This window comes from Zalophus californianus, chromosome 4 (genome assembly GCF_009762305.2).
Source record: "Zalophus californianus isolate mZalCal1 chromosome 4, mZalCal1.pri.v2, whole genome shotgun sequence".
NCBI classification, from domain to species: Eukaryota; Metazoa; Chordata; class Mammalia; order Carnivora; family Otariidae; genus Zalophus; species Zalophus californianus.
In genome coordinates this window covers 1186340-1201024 of record NC_045598.1, presented here as the reverse complement: position 1 = coordinate 1201024, position 14685 = coordinate 1186340, and the positions used below count along the sequence as shown (strand labels likewise).

Below are 14685 nucleotides of genomic sequence, written 5' to 3'. Positions count from 1 at the left end.
CAGGGTGCCCAGGCAGTTGGCAGGGAGGTCCCCTCGGCGGAAAGGACGTCAGCGGCGGAAACGCGCTGTGCTGCGCATGTGTACTTGCGTCTACGGGCTCCGGGCCGGCCCAATCCACTCCAGAGATTGCTGTCGCCCAGGGACTGACCCACGGGCCAATGGAGGAGAGCTTTGCGGTTGCTAAGGAAACCCCTAGCGGCAAGATGGCGGCCGCAGGCGGAGAGGGCCCGAGCTCCAGCCCGCCGCTCCAGGACCCACCGAGGCGGCCGCCGCGAGACGGTAATGGCTGCAGGCCGCGGCCGGATCTCCGCGCGCGGTGGGGGAGGAGGGCCGGGAGACAGGCGGGGTTCCGGCGGCCGCCGCGCGCTCTCGGCCGCAAGCCCAGCCGGCAGCCCCCGGGAAGCCCCGGCGCCCCGACCTTGGGAGGGGGGCCGCCCCCGCGGGCGGGATTCCGAGCCCGGGGCGGCGGAGCCCGCCGGCTCCTGGGGAGCGAGCCGGGAGGCGCCGTTCGGAGGCTGCGCGGGCGCTGCTCGAAGATGCGAAGAACCGTGTTCAGGTAGAGCCCGAGCTTTTCTGTGGCAGATGCAGGAGTCCGGCGACTCCCACGCTTCCCACGTCGCCCGGTGGACACGGGGCTGGTGCGGAGGGGAGCCCTGCCGCCCCCCGGGTGTGAGTGTGGATTTTGTCCTGAGGGGACGAGAGGCCGCTGGTGAATGCCTGCAGAGAAGGGGCCGGGCTGGCGCCTCCCTCCCGCTCACCCAGCAACCGGCGCCCCTCCACAGGCCGCGGCCTCTCGGGGACCTGTGCTCACGCCTGCCGCACCCTGCCCCCCGGGGCCCGGAGGTCCACCCCATCCGCGGGTTTGTGGGCTGTCAGCCGGGTCACCTGTGGCACCGCGTGCTCACCCGTCCCTCTTCTTTCCGATATTCAGGTTACGGTGTCTATGTGTACCCGAATTCTTTCTTTCGATATGAAGGAGAATGGAAAGGAGGGAAGAAACACGGTGAGAAATCGTGGCCTGTTCCCACGGCTGCCACCTTGCACCGACAGCCATTTCCTCGGGGAGCCCGGGCCGGCAGGTGGCACTGGGAGCCACCAGCACTGGGTCCCCACACTCCCTCTCACTAGTGCCCAGGAAAGGCCATTGCCTGCAGCGATCCTCAGAGCTCACCAGACAAGACATCCCGGGGCCCGGGAGACCCCTCAGCTAGCAGCCTTCTCACAGGCTCTGGGGCATCCTGGGCAGGGGAAGCCCCAGCTTAGAAATCCTCCCTGGGGTGTTAGTCTGTCTTTGCCAAAGTGAAAATTGCCTTTATGGTTTATTTTTGATGAGTAAGAGATTACCCACCTTTGTATTTATCCAAAGGATACAAACGTAATGATCCACAGGGGCACCTGCACTCCAGTGCTTACAGCAGCAATGTCCACAATGGCCAAATTGTGGAAAGAGCCCAGATGTCCATCCACAGATGAATGGACAGAGAAGACGAGGTCTATATATGATGGAATACTACTCAGCCATCAAAAAAATGAAATCTTGCCATTTGCAACCATGTGGATGGAACTAGAGGGTATCATGCTAAGCGGAAAAGTCAGTCTGAGAAAAACAAATACCGTACGATTTCACTCATACATGGAATTTAAGAAACAAAACAGATGAACGTAGGGGAAGGGAGGGAAAAATAAAATAACAGAAAAACAGGGAGGCAAACCATAAGAGATGCTGAACTCTAGGAAACAAACAGGATTGCTGGAGGGGAGGTGGGTCAGGGGGACAGGGTAACTGGGTGACCGGCATTGAGGAGGGCACGTGATGTGATGAGCACTGGCCGTTATATGCAACTAATGAATCGTTAAATTCTACCCTGGTAACTAATAATACAGTGTACGTTACCTAAGTTGAACTTAAACCAAAAAAAAGAAAAACTTTTTAAAAGAGAGAGATTACCTACTTTTGTAGAAAGTCTCAGCCTTAAAAGAGAGAAAGTACTACCAAGCGTGAGTCGCTGGAGTCCTCCCCAGGGGTGGGCCCAGACTTTCCCGGGTTTACACTCACACAGTCTTATGTTCTGCCTGCTCACGTCTTCTGCCTGTTTTTCTCCTAGAGAACTGGTCTTTCAGCATTTTCTTATATGAGCTCTTTTTGTGTCCGCTGGCTGCCAGTATTTTTCTCTATCTTTAAGCTTTTGCCTTGTGTTGTTGCCATACAGACATTTTTTGCTTTTGTCTGAAATCTCTGCTTTTCTTCCTCTGGGCCTGGCAGGGAGGCTCACGTCTGACACCCTTGCCAGAGCCTGGCCTGGACAGAGTGGTTCCCCCTTTTTAAATGTTTTTTTGAGTGCTGCCCTGTGTCCACAGACTCCGTCTCCTCCGGCCCTGGTGCTGATGGAGGCCAGGTGACTGGAGTGTCTCCTCCAAAGAGGTTGGGGTAGCTCTGCTGTCATCCCAGCCGAGACAGCAGGCCTTAGTCACGTTTCAAGAACGTTTTTATCGAGAAACATGTAGGTGGGTGAGTTTGCAGAGAGCAGGCGTGGGACAAGAGGCAGAGCCGAACACAGGCCTGAGAGCTTCAAAGCCCAGCTCTTCCCACAGAGGAACGAGTCCAGCCACGCATGGGCAGCAGGGGTTTCTCCGACTTTGGTCTGACTTCACATCGTGATTTCTTTCCCCAGGCCAGGGGAAGCTGCTGTTTAAAGATGGGAGTTATTACGAAGGCAAGTTTGTGGACGGGGAGATCACGGGAGAAGGCTGCCGGCTCTGGGCCTCATCAGGTTAGCAGTGGAGACAGGTGCGGGTGTGCTGACTCCTTTTTCGTAAACTATCTCTGGTGTAAGTTGTCCCTGGCTTCTGGATGCAGAAGGCACCTCCCTCTGTGAAGTGTGGGTCTCTGGTTTCCATCACATTCCCCGCATTAGCAGCATGCCGGCCGAGGGCAGGGGCAACCACTCACAGACCTTCCCAGGCAAGCATGGTGGCTGTTCTCCGCTGAGAGAAGGCCCACCCCCACAGATTCCGACCCAGAGAGGCCTTTGCCCTTGGGCACCTGGATGCTGCAGAGAGGGTCATCATAGGACGGGGATCTGCATCCACCTGCTATGGGCGAGGGGGGCTGTACAGTAACCAGGAGGGCAGGACCAAACCCACCTACTCTTATTTTCTCTCGTTAGCCAAGGTGAACGGGAGAAAGGGAGACCCCCTCACGTGTTCTGAAATGATACTTGCTGCCACCATTGATCAGGGGTGGGAGGGGTGTGACTGTCAACCCACAGGGAACTCAGGAACAGCTCTAACCCTGGGTGTGCCCCTCTCCTCATCTGCACCAGGAAACACCTATTCTGGACAGTTTGTTTTGGGAGAGCCTCAAGGACACGGTGTCATGAAGTACAAAGCTGGCGGACATTATGAAGGGGAGTTCTCCCACGGCCTGAGAGAAGGTCTGATACCCACAGGAGCTTGCTGAGTGTGGCAGGGCGCTTTGTGGGGAGCCCTGGGCCCCAGCACCCCTCCCCAGGGTCTAACTCAGGGGCCCTGACGTGCACCCGGCCATACTGGAGGTGCTCTTCTCTCTGCCCCCAGAACCACGTCTGCTGCAGCTCTGTGTGGGGGCCGTGGCCTGGGAACCCTGCTTGCTGGGGCTGAGACCATAGGTCCTGCATCAGTTCACTGCTGTGGTTAAAATCTAGCAGCTCAAAAAACTGCCATTTAATTATTCACCTACAATCCTGGGGGTCAGCAGTCTGTCCCTGGCTTGGCTGGGCAACGCTTTTGGCCTCACATGGGGTCACCCCCACAGTGGTTGTCACAGCAGCTCAGGCAGGGCTGGTGGTTCCTGGGCCCTGGCCCAGAGCCTCGGGGTTCCTGGGGGGCAAGAAGCTGCAGGTCCTCTGAGGACATGCTGCTGAACAAAGCGAGTCAGGAGGCCACGCTTGTGGGGAAGCGGACTCTGCCCGGGGGGGGCGGGGGGGGGGCGGTATGTGCATCCCTGGCGCCTGAAGACCGAAGTGCTCACTGTTCTGGAAGACCAGCCTCCGGAAGCAAGCCATGCGTCCACAAGGTCCGACGGTGCCTTTCCAGGGTCCGCTTACATTGGAAGATGCACATGCACTTCCGAGCTGTCCCGAACCATGCCATGAAGCCCTGTTCTCACGAGCGTGTCCTCTGGCCTTTGTTTTCTTTCTTTCTTTTCTTTTTTTTAAGATTTATTTATTTACTTGAGAGAGAGAGAGAGTACATGAGAGGGGGGAGGGTCAGAGGGAGAAGCAGGCTCCTCACTGAGCAGGGAGCCTGATGCGGGACTTGATCCCTGGACTCCGGGATCATGACCTGAGCCGAAGGCAGTCACTTAGCCAACTGAGACACCCAGGCGCCCTTTTTTTTTTCTTTTTAAGGATTTATTTATTTTGGAGAGGGCATGCCAGCAGGGGAGGAGTGGAGGGAGAGGGAAAGGGAAAGAACCTCAGACTCCCCGCCCAGCACGGAGCCTGATGCAGGGCTCAATCTCATGATGCTGAGATCATGACCTGAGCTGAAACCAAGAGTCGGACCTTCCACCGACTGAGCCCCCCAGGCGCCCCTGTGCTCTGGCCTTTAGACCAAGGGCCTTTGAGTCGGTCACAGGAGGCCCAGCACTGCCGTTGTCTGTGAGGTACAGTTTCCCATGGACTGACATGATGGCAGAGCTGTGGGGTGGCCCCAGCTGACACCAGGGCACTCCAGCCTCAAATGCTGGAGCCTGGGGGACCTTAAGGGGCACCCCTCCCGCCCTCAGCACCTTTGAGAGCTGGACCCCAGAACCGCTGTCATTGGCGTGGTGGTCACTGGTGCCACCCCAAATCACAGCTGCCGTGTCTTCCCTGGGCACCCCCGGCCTGGGAGGACAGCCCGGTTCCTGGAGCCGTTCTGACCCCAGCTTTCTTCTGAATCTACCAGCGCCCTCTGGGGGGGTGGAAGCAAGGTTCCCCTGACAGGAGGCAGGAAGTGATGCTCACCGCCCTGGGCTCCCTCCCTAGGACACGGGCACCTGGTGGACCGGGACGGACAGGCCTACTGGGGGTCGTTCCATGAGAACAAGAGGCACAGCCGGGGGCACATGGTCTTCCGGTGAGTGCGCCACCCCCCTCCCCCGGCCCCCCGGCCCCCGGGCCACCCTGGTCTCCGGCACATCGGCAACACTTGGGATTCAATGCTTTAGTTACCGACACTGCTTACCAGAGTGTTTAGTAGAGAGAGCCTTGACTCCCCCTAGCGAACACCTCCCGGAGGCTTGGGCGGCAGGTGGGTGGCGGGCAGGGGCTTTCTCGGCGCCACGGGACATGGTGAGCCTGCATTTTCATCCGTGGCTCATGCACAGCACCACCGTGGCCACGTGTAGGTTCACACTGACTTTTCTCCAAGTCTTACCCAGCTGGGGGCCAGGCGAGCGGGGGCCACGGGCCGCTGCCATCACCCCCCACCAAGCGCCAGGCCCCCTGCCCCTCCGCAGCAGGCCCTGGCAAGGCAGGAGCTCGTGCCATCTGCTCAGGGACTATTTTTGCTTCAGTCCCGGTGGCGCTTGCTGAGCCCCGGTCGGAGGAGCGGGTCTGAGTCAGCGCCACCACCTGGCTCTCCCCGGTCTGAGAGCTGCCCCATGTTTGTGTCCCCAGGAACGGTGACAAGTACGAAGGCGACTGGGTCCGGGACCAGCGTCAGGGGCACGGTGTGCTGTGCCGAGCCGACGGCTCCACCTACGAGGTACCTGGAGACGTGGCAGGACCCCAGGCTCTTGGGGACCCCACTGGACACCTTTGCCGCCCAGGCGTCCTCATGGGGCACTTCAGTGCTGCCCCTCCACCCCAAGGGGCAGGGAGGGCGGCCACCCCCTTTGGCTGATGAGGAAGCGAGGGAAGGGGAAGTGCCCCAGCTAACACGTTTCCTGTCTGGCTCCTGAGATGCCCTGCCACCTGCAGTGTCACCTGAGGGAACGGGGTGACATTTCTCGGTCCCTTGAGGATGCCCTCAGGGCCAGTGAAGCGTTTTTGATGAGAAATGCCCGCCTCAATCCCATGGGAGAGGACGTTCTCCCCGCCTTGTTGCTGCTGGCCGTACCCCTTGGGTCTGACCGGGGTTGGGGGCGGTCAGGTGCTGCAAGCGGGAGGAAGACCAGGCAGATCTGAAGACCTCATCGGGACCCCAGAATCCATCATCCATCTTTCTTACTGGACACTGGCCACGTGCCTAGCTGGGAGCAGTCACAGCAGGAGCCAGAGATGTGCGTCTCAGGAAGGGCGAGCCACAGTCGGTGGCCAGAGTGACAAGTAGCCCCATCAGCCCTGCAGGCAGCTGGGGGGCCAAGAGCCTGGTCGTCTCTCTTGTGTCATTCTGTGAGCTGAGGCCTAAATGATGACGAGCCGCCATGGCCACCGAAGAGCAAGGGCAGGGTGCTACCGGCCGCAGGAGGAGCAAGGACACAGCCGGGCGGGAGGTCCGGGAGGGGCCCACGGAGACCCTGAGCCTCAGCGGGCTGGAGTGTGATTGTAAGGGTCGCCAGAAGCACTGGAAGGAAGTGGTGGTCTGATCTCTGTGAAAAGTCCCTCTGGTTCTTGTTCAGGGGGCGCTCTGCCATCAGGAGAGGGGAGGGCACAGAAAACAGCCTTGGGGTGGTTTGGAGGTGAAGACACCGGCCTTGCTGGCAGGTTGGATGTCGAGGCGGAGGCAAGAGGAGAAGTAAGGATTGACTCCTGGGTTTGGGACCTGAGCACTGGAGGGTGGTGGCAGTGCCCGAAGCAGAATCCCGTTGGGAGACAGGAACCGGGCCAGCACGTTACCGTGGAAATGGGTAGCTGGGTAGCCAGTGCAGGGCTGTGAAGTGCTGCAAGGGGTAAAAGCAGAAACGGCAACAGCAAATGCACCAGTGGCCCCGCAGATGCCCAAAAGATGGACCTGGGGCCCGCCTGCACAGCCAGGCTCCTTGGGGAGACTCGTGGTGTGCGGTGACTTCGCCACAGTGACTTCACCACAGTGGCTGCGATGAGCCCACTGAATCCAGGGCTGCGGGAGCCCAGGCCCAGCTGCACACGGCCGTTCACGCAGGGCCTGCTGCCAACGAGCCCCGCGTCAGGCGGCCAGGAGAGACGGCGAGAGGTCCAGCTCCAGCAGCACAGAGCCGGCCAGGAAGAGTGGCTTTGGGGCTGAGAGGTGGTAACTGATGGCTGGCGGGGCGCTGGGGGGGGGGGGGGTGCAGCTGGCATCGTGGCCTGGCCTGTGCGGCCCCCCACAGCGGCCTGGCCTGCTCATCAGACAAGCTTGGCCTGGGTGAGACCGCACCCCGGCCTCAGGACAGGCAGCAAGGGCCAGTGTGCCCCGTGTGCATCTGTGTCACTGCTGGCCTGCTGCTTCTCCATGAGGGACCATCCGTCCTTACAGGACCCGCCCGTAGGGCCCAGCACAGGCACCACCAACAACCTGGCCTTGGTTCTCCAGAGCTGCAGTGGGAGAGAGACGCAGAGGGCAGGTCTCCCTCTGCCCCCGCCCATCCACGCCACACCCGGAGTCATCCCCACAAACGTGCACAAGCACACCTCGAGGCCTGGGGTGGACACGGGCAGGTTCCCAGCGCATGGCAGCAGAATTGTTCACGCCACAAGCACCAGCCTCTGGCCTCAGCCCTTCTCCCCGCTTCGTGGGTGAGGCCACAGGCCCAGAGGAGGGGCAGGGAGTTCCGGCCTGGAGCCTGAGTGAGATCCAGGGGCAGATGGCATGGCCTCCAACCCAGGTGGGTCCCCTCATGGCTGGACAGGGCTGGTGGAGGGAGCATCCGCTTCTTCGGGGCCCCCGGCACTGCCCTGTTCCTGGAGGCTTTTCTGGCCCTCGGCACCTCGGCCACTTGCCGGGCCTCAGTGCTGTGGCTGCCCTCTGGGCCCCCGCTCAGGCCTCCCCTGCAAGTCACGGCTCAGCCAGGAGGGGACGGGACTAGGGCAGTGGCCCTCCACACCCCAGGCTGACCCAGGCGCCCATCGCCTGCCCAGCGCTCCACCAGGGGGCAGCCCAGCCCCGCCAGCAGTTCGGCGGGTCAGGCCTTACAAGGGACTTCTCCCGCTCCGGAGACATTTTGCTCCAACTTGACCGCTGGAGCCTGATTTCAGACTGAACCCTCTCCCCCGGCTGCAGCTCCCAATGGCTAGGCTGCTTCCTCACCAAGTGAGGAGAACTTCTCCTGGATGGTCACCCCTCAGTGTCACGGGCTGCGCCGTCCCAGCCTGCAGACCTCAGGACCCCCACACGTCCTCAAGGGAGGTGGCGTGTCCTCGACGTGGGGCGCCTCCCACATGAGTGAACATGGAAGCCTGGTCCTCCAGCTGCGTCTTCCCCAGGATGCAGACTCATGTCCGCCTGCATTTCCGTTTGCTTGGCACCGTCCCAACCTTCTGGAGCCTCGTGCCCAAGGACCTTGGACAACTGGCCTGCTCTCTGCAGCTCAGCACTGCTGGGACCCCATCCTCAGTTGTGCTTGTGGTGTCTGTGTGGGCAGCCCCCAGCCGCACATGCTGGCAGGGACGCGAGCAGCCACCTCGCCCACCCCTCGGGTGCCGACGGGACGGCCGAGGGGCACCCAGGTCCTGGAGGGAGGGTGTGCACGGAGGTCCCTCACGGCATTCCCCTGCCCTCCGGCCACCTTTTTAAACCAGCTTCCAGATGGCCGTGCAGACAGGACGTGTGGAGAAGGGCCACACCCCAGGAGGGCAGTGGGGTCCGGCTGCAGCCACACGGTGACCTCGGACACGGCCCACGCGCTCGCCGCCACCAGCACGCCTTCCGGAGCTGCCAGGGAGACTCGGCCCGCGCTCTGTTGCCAGGCCTCGCTGATGGGGAAGGCGCAGGCCTCTCCGTGTTGCAGGGACACCTCACGCCTGACCTCCGACCTCCGGTTCTCAAGAGTCACCCAGGAGACGGGGCGCCGTGGGACGGAGCTGGGCGCTACCCCAAGGCCATCTCCCATGAGGGCACAGCCGTTCCCTGGACTCTCACTGGGCAAACGGTCGGCCTTCTTTTAAAACACGTCCTTATATATCGTAAAATACGCCTAACGTAAGATTCGTGGTTGTAACCGCTAAGTGTATGGCTCGGGGCGGGAAGCACATTCACACTGTGGGGCTCCCGTCCCCGCCGTCTGTCTCCAGAACCTTCCGTCTTCCCACACTGACACTCTGCCCCCAGGAAACACTAGCCCTCCCGCCCCTGGTGCCCACCCCGCCACTTTCTGTCCCCACGGATCTAACTCCCGCAGGTACTGTGTGTCCGGGGAGTCCTACAAGACCTGTCCTTTGGGGACTGGCCCATTTCACTGAGCACGAAGTCCTCGAGCTCCGTCCGTGCTCCTTCCTTTCTAAGGCTGGATAATAGTCCATCGCGTGGAGGGCCCCCGTTCTGCACGTCCGTCCATCCGCCGATGGACCCCTGGGCTGCTTCCACCGCTTGGCTCCTGTGAGCGATGCTGCCATGAACGTGGCGGGGGGGGCACAGCTCTCTCAGCCCCCGCGTCCAGGTCCTCGGGGTGCACACCCAGAAGAGGAGCTTCTGGATGCCGTGGTGGCTCCCACTTACTTCTGGGGAGCCCCACACGGCTCCCACAGCGGCTGCCGCATGTCACTTTCCCAGCAGCTGCGCATGGGTTCCGATCCGTCCACACCCTCGCCTGCACTTGTCCTTTCCTCCTCCTGAAGACGGCCGTCCCCACGTGTTCTGGTGCCGTCCACAATCCAGCGCCGGCCACTGCTGCCGTCAGGGGGATGTGGCGTCCCTCCATCCCTGCTGGGCTCTTCTGCCCGGCCTCACCCTCCTACCCGGCGTGTCCCTTGGCTGGACCACTGGCGCTGATGGCTGCTGTCACCCGGGGAGTGCAGGCTCTGCCACGCGGCCGGGACAGGTGAACTGTCCTGTACCAGCAGGTGTGGCCACCTCCTGCTTTCTTCCCAGGAAGTGTCGGCCCCCACGCGAGGCCCCAGGCACCCTCGGACCCCCACCCTCTTCAACCCCAAGCTGCCCAGAAAGCTGCCTGGGCCCCCCTCACCACAGACCTACCAGCTTCTGGTTTTTATTTATTTTTAAGGTAATTTTATTTTCTCAAAGATTAGACGATAGTGGCCGAGCTCTCCCTTGACCATGTCCCATATCAGCCGAGTCTGACAGAGAACCTGCCAGACCTGAAGAAGGAGAAGTTCCAGGAGGGGTGTGTCACTGCAGAGGTGTGCTCAGGGCCGCATGGAGCAGGGGGGTGGGGACCCCCCAGCACGGCCAGCTCCCCCACCCAGCGGCAGGTGTGCCTTTGTCTCACAGTCCCCGCTGCCTCGTCACCAGTATCCCCCCAGTGCAGACCCTTGTAATGAGCCGCAGGAAAAACCCACTCCTGAAAATAATGTCCTAGCATCTTCTGTCAGGACATAAAAACAACATATCCCAGAGCCAGAACTGCTTGTTCTTCTGTCGTGACAGGAGCCACGTGGTCACGATTGGGGCCGGTGGTTGTAACTGGCACATCTTGGAAAGGGCATCTCCTGCCCCCACTACCCCGTGATGGTTCTGTGCGGGTCACCCCCAGGCTCCCGGCTTGCACCCGCTGGACCTTCCATGCTGCCTCCACCTCCGCGGGACATGGGGGTGGGCGTGCCCAGCAGCAGCAGGCTCACTGGCTCCTCCCGGGAACGTGGCTGCAGCATGGTGACCCCCACGGGCACAGGGCAGCCCCTCCGAGAGCGGCAGCATTCCGGAATCCCTGAGGGAGCCCCAGAGCTGATACTGAGCCGTGGAGGCAAGCCGTGTCCCCCCACGGATGGAAGCAGACCCGAGCTGCTGGTGAACCCCGGTGTGTGTTTGCACAGCACAGTGTTCCCTACCTGTGTGGTCCCCCAGCTGGCTTCCGGGCTGTCCCTGGGTGCCACTCTGTGCACATTGGCTGTGCTTCTTGTGTTGGCTTTCCCAGAGGGAGGCCTGCTGGTTGGTACACCTGCTTGCCGCTCAGAGCAGGTGGCCGGCCTTATGTGCATCTTCACCTGCTGGTGGCTCCCAGCCTCCACTGTCCTCACCTGTGTGTCTTCAGGAATGCCAGTGGCTTTTACGTCCCCATGCCACCCTGCACAGCCCAGGAATGTGGGGCCATGACCGCAGGGTTGCACCGCACACAGAACAGTCGGAGCATCTGGGTCTGTTCGAGCACTCACGGGAGGAGGGATCTGGACTGCCAGAGCCATCACGGATCCAGTGCCAGGCTCCGTGTTCCCTGCGCGGTCCACATGTCATCAGACGTCAGAAACAGACACGGAAAGGCATCGAGAGCCACAGTGCACACTTTGAAATCTGAGGAACTTATGACCAACGTCATGGAAGTCAAACACAACACCCTATGACCCTGCTGTTGTTGGGGAGATGGATGAGCGGGGCACACACCCGTGCCCCTGACACTCCAGCCTATGTGCCCACTGCCACCCCGGCAGGCCGTCCCACAAGCTGGAGATCCAGGCCCCCTGACCAGTTGCAGGGCCGCCCAGGCAGGTGGCCCGGGGCCATATCCACATATGTGACCTGACCCCAGATCACCCCTCGCTGGTCTACCAGCTCATGACCTCAAAGAAAGTGGTCACCTGCTCCAGCTCCAAGGTTGGCAATGGTAGGGGAGGCCATCCGAATACCGCCCGAGGCAGACACTGGGAAGTCAGGCCCCTGGGCCCTCCTGGTGTGGCCAGCCAAACTCTGGTGCCCAGGGAGGGCTAGAGGCGGGACGTGACCGATGGGGTAGGCTGGACATTCAGTGTGCTCCAGGGAGCACCAGGGGACATGGGGGGGGCACGCAGTTGGAGAAGCACAGTAGTTCTTCCCTCAGAAAAATAGAATCAACAGAACGTGCTCCCTAAAATGAGAAGAGAGTCAAATACTTCTCACAGTTTATTCCCACCATGTGTGGTGGGAGAGCACCCAAAGTGTCTCTCATCCCAGCGCCCAACTGTCCTGGGAGCTGTGGACGCTCAGAGGTGGGCCCAGCTGCGGAGGCTGTCTGCAGCATCCCCCTTGGTCCTGGGGGTGCCCCAGCAACTGCAGGGTGACAGGCGTGCCTCACCACAGTCCCCTGGGCCCGCTTCCTAACACTGAACCCCATCCTGCCAGTCTTTGTGGTGTGGACACAGGCCCCTGCCCCCTCTTCGCGCACTGCACCTACCGTGCATGAGCCCTCACATGGGCAGGGAGGGCCAGGGAGAGTGGAGGGAGCCCCTGCTCTGGGGAATACCCCCCCACCCCTCCTCGTGGAGAACCCCACTGCCTCCTCTGTGAAATGCTTTTGTAAGTATTGGTTCATGCTTTGGGTGCGAGTCAGCTGAGAAAGAGCAGTATTTTCAAAGGTATGATTTATAACATTAATTAGAAAAGATTCCGCGCTGCTGGGTGATTTACATTGTACACTGGGGCGCGTTTGTCCTGGGAAGTCCTGCATTAACGCTGTGAATACCCAGCTCCCCCAGAGGTTCCAGCAGCGAGTTCAGGTCACCCGTTGTGAACGATCAGGGAAGACACAGTGGGTGGTGAGCGCAATGCGCGCCCCTGGCGTGGGTGCAGGGGTGCCACGGTCCCACAGGCCGTCCTTGACAGCTGTGGGTGTGGGATGACCCGCCAATCAGCTCCTTCTCCAGCCAACCCAAGGCTGTGCCTTCCTCCTGAGGGCAGCACCGGCACTTTGCAGAGGCCTGGGCCTACGGAGGGAGAGCGGAGACGAGAGGTGGCCGTTCTCAGAGCAGCAATGGCTACGACGTGGGAAATGGGCCCAGCAGCCATCTCGTGGTTTGGATAGCCTCTCAGCCTGAGCTGACCTGAGCCCCCATGCGGTCTTGAGGGAGCCAGGGAGTGTTTATGACTAGCATCCGTCCATCCATCCTTCCATGGGAGCTGTGACTCCAGGCTCCAGGAGTCTCAGAGGCCCCCGAGGATGGGGAAGGGATGGCCGCTAGGAAGTGCCGCAGGGTTTTGCTCCACCTGGTGGGAGCATCTGGAGCCACGTCTTGGGCAAGGGAGGTGTGGGGCGCCACCGGTGCAGGCATGGGGCTGCGTCAGTGCCCCGTGCAGACTGAACTCGGAGCCAATTTCCAGCATCTTGAATCCCAGCCTCCCACTTGGAAGAGCACATGAGCACGTGGCCAGACTCCGCGGGCCCCACGCCCATCCCCGCAGGATGGGGAGAACCCAGCACACCTGCACAGGGACAGGAATGAAGACTGGAATGTGAGGGCAGGTGGCAGACTTGCCCAGGGCACGTGGTGGGCACAGAGATTGCTGCTCTTGCCACTGGGAGGGCGGAGGGTGGCTGGAGCAAGGGGGCTGGGGAAAAGTGAGAGGCCCCACGTGAAGGCTTTGTTCTCTTCAAGGCACAGCCCTCCCCTGTGGCCAAGGCCCCCTGTACCACATCCCGCTTTTTGGGCCTGACCGCATCCCGCTATACCACCTCTTGATGCCAGGCCTGGGGACCGAGCCCAGTGGTTTCTAAGTAGAGGGCGGGGTGGGTGTTGGGGACAGTGGGTTTGGTTCGGCTCCTATGGGGTTTGTGTTTGTTTGGCTGTGAGTCCTGTCGCCTGAGCTGAAACTGGTAACTTCTTGGGTCTGAGGATGGTGTCGTGAAAGGAAAGGTTTCCTGGCAAGCAAACCATTCCAGCGACTTCACTTCCAAGCCTCACCCACCGCCTCCCAGCAAGCAGAGTAACGGGGGGCTGGGGCTTAACATGCCCGCGGGGCTCTGGGGCCACCCTCCCAGGGCTGTCCCCACCCTGACCCACGGACAGAAGCCCAGCCCAGGACTCTCCTGCTCTGCTCTCTCCTGCCCAGTTCACTTTGCCCATTCCGGTGAAAGCACCGCTGTCCTGCTGCACACATGCATGCACACGGATACACAGACGCGTGCACACGTATATACGTGGGCACACAGGCACATGCGTCACCCCCAAGCGCGGACGTGCGTGTGCAGTGACTCCTTTCTGGTTGCAGGGCCGAGGCACCCATTGATGCTGCCCAGAGGCCAGCCGTGATGGCGCCTGGCCACGGAGGTCTCCCTCCACCCCTCAAAGTGACCTGGCTCCGCAGCCCTGGTGCTTGGTGACTCTGTTCTCCAAGCCACCCCCCAGGTTCGGGGCGTCCGAGCTCTGCAGGGCTGCGGCCTGCGGGGGCCGTTCGCACAGCCTCCCAAAGGCCTGGGAGAGAGCCCGGCGCCGGCCTCCGCTGCGCTGCCTCCCACAGCACCCGTGGGCACCGACCGCGCGTGGCCTGCGTGGAGAGCAGGGCTGGGAAGCGGGAGCCCAATTAGCTCCCACAGAAAATGCATAGAACCAAACAAGCTTCTGGCTGATTTTTCTTCCAAAAGCAGTAATTCACACTCAAATAAAATACCATTAGGACCTTGAAGTTTTCCACAAAACACTGTTGCCGCTTTCCCACGTTATTCTCGCACTCTGCTGTGCGTGTGGTTCAGAAAGCAAGGCTGCTTCTGGGGGCAGCCGAGTGGGGGGGTGGAGTGTGCCGCATGGGCTCCAAGGTCCCCTCAATGGTCCCTGCTGCTGTCAGGGGGCGCCTCCATCCTGCACAAATGTAATATCTTTATTGAAAGGATTTTTGTGCTGAAAGTGCCCCTTTTTGAGCCATTTACATATGTGCCATTGTCCCCAACCTGACCCTCTTCTT

The 14685-nt window shown here is 61.0% G+C and overlaps 1 protein-coding gene across 8 annotated transcripts in view; it reads left to right on the top strand.

Moving 5' to 3' along the window:
* Window positions 1-28: 28 nt before the first annotated feature.
* Window positions 29-14685, top strand: part of MORN1 (MORN repeat containing 1) — a 52533-nt gene continuing 37876 nt past the window's right edge. For 5 of the 8 annotated variants that reach the window (XM_027598731.2, XM_027598724.2, XM_027598716.2 and 2 more), the window contains exons 1-6: window positions 29-279; window positions 932-1003; window positions 2673-2771; window positions 3324-3434; window positions 5010-5100; window positions 5643-5730. In XM_027598731.2, coding sequence (XP_027454532.2) covers window positions 159-279; window positions 932-1003; window positions 2673-2771; window positions 3324-3434; window positions 5010-5100; window positions 5643-5730 — 582 coding nt within the window. In that variant the 5' untranslated portion in view covers window positions 29-158. Of the gene's footprint in view, window positions 280-427; window positions 557-931; window positions 1004-2672; window positions 2772-3323; window positions 3435-5009; window positions 5101-5642; window positions 5731-5873; window positions 10085-14685 lie in introns of those variants that run through there. The other 3 variants (XM_035727219.1, XM_027598739.2, XM_035727218.1) reach the window with 3 other exon arrangements.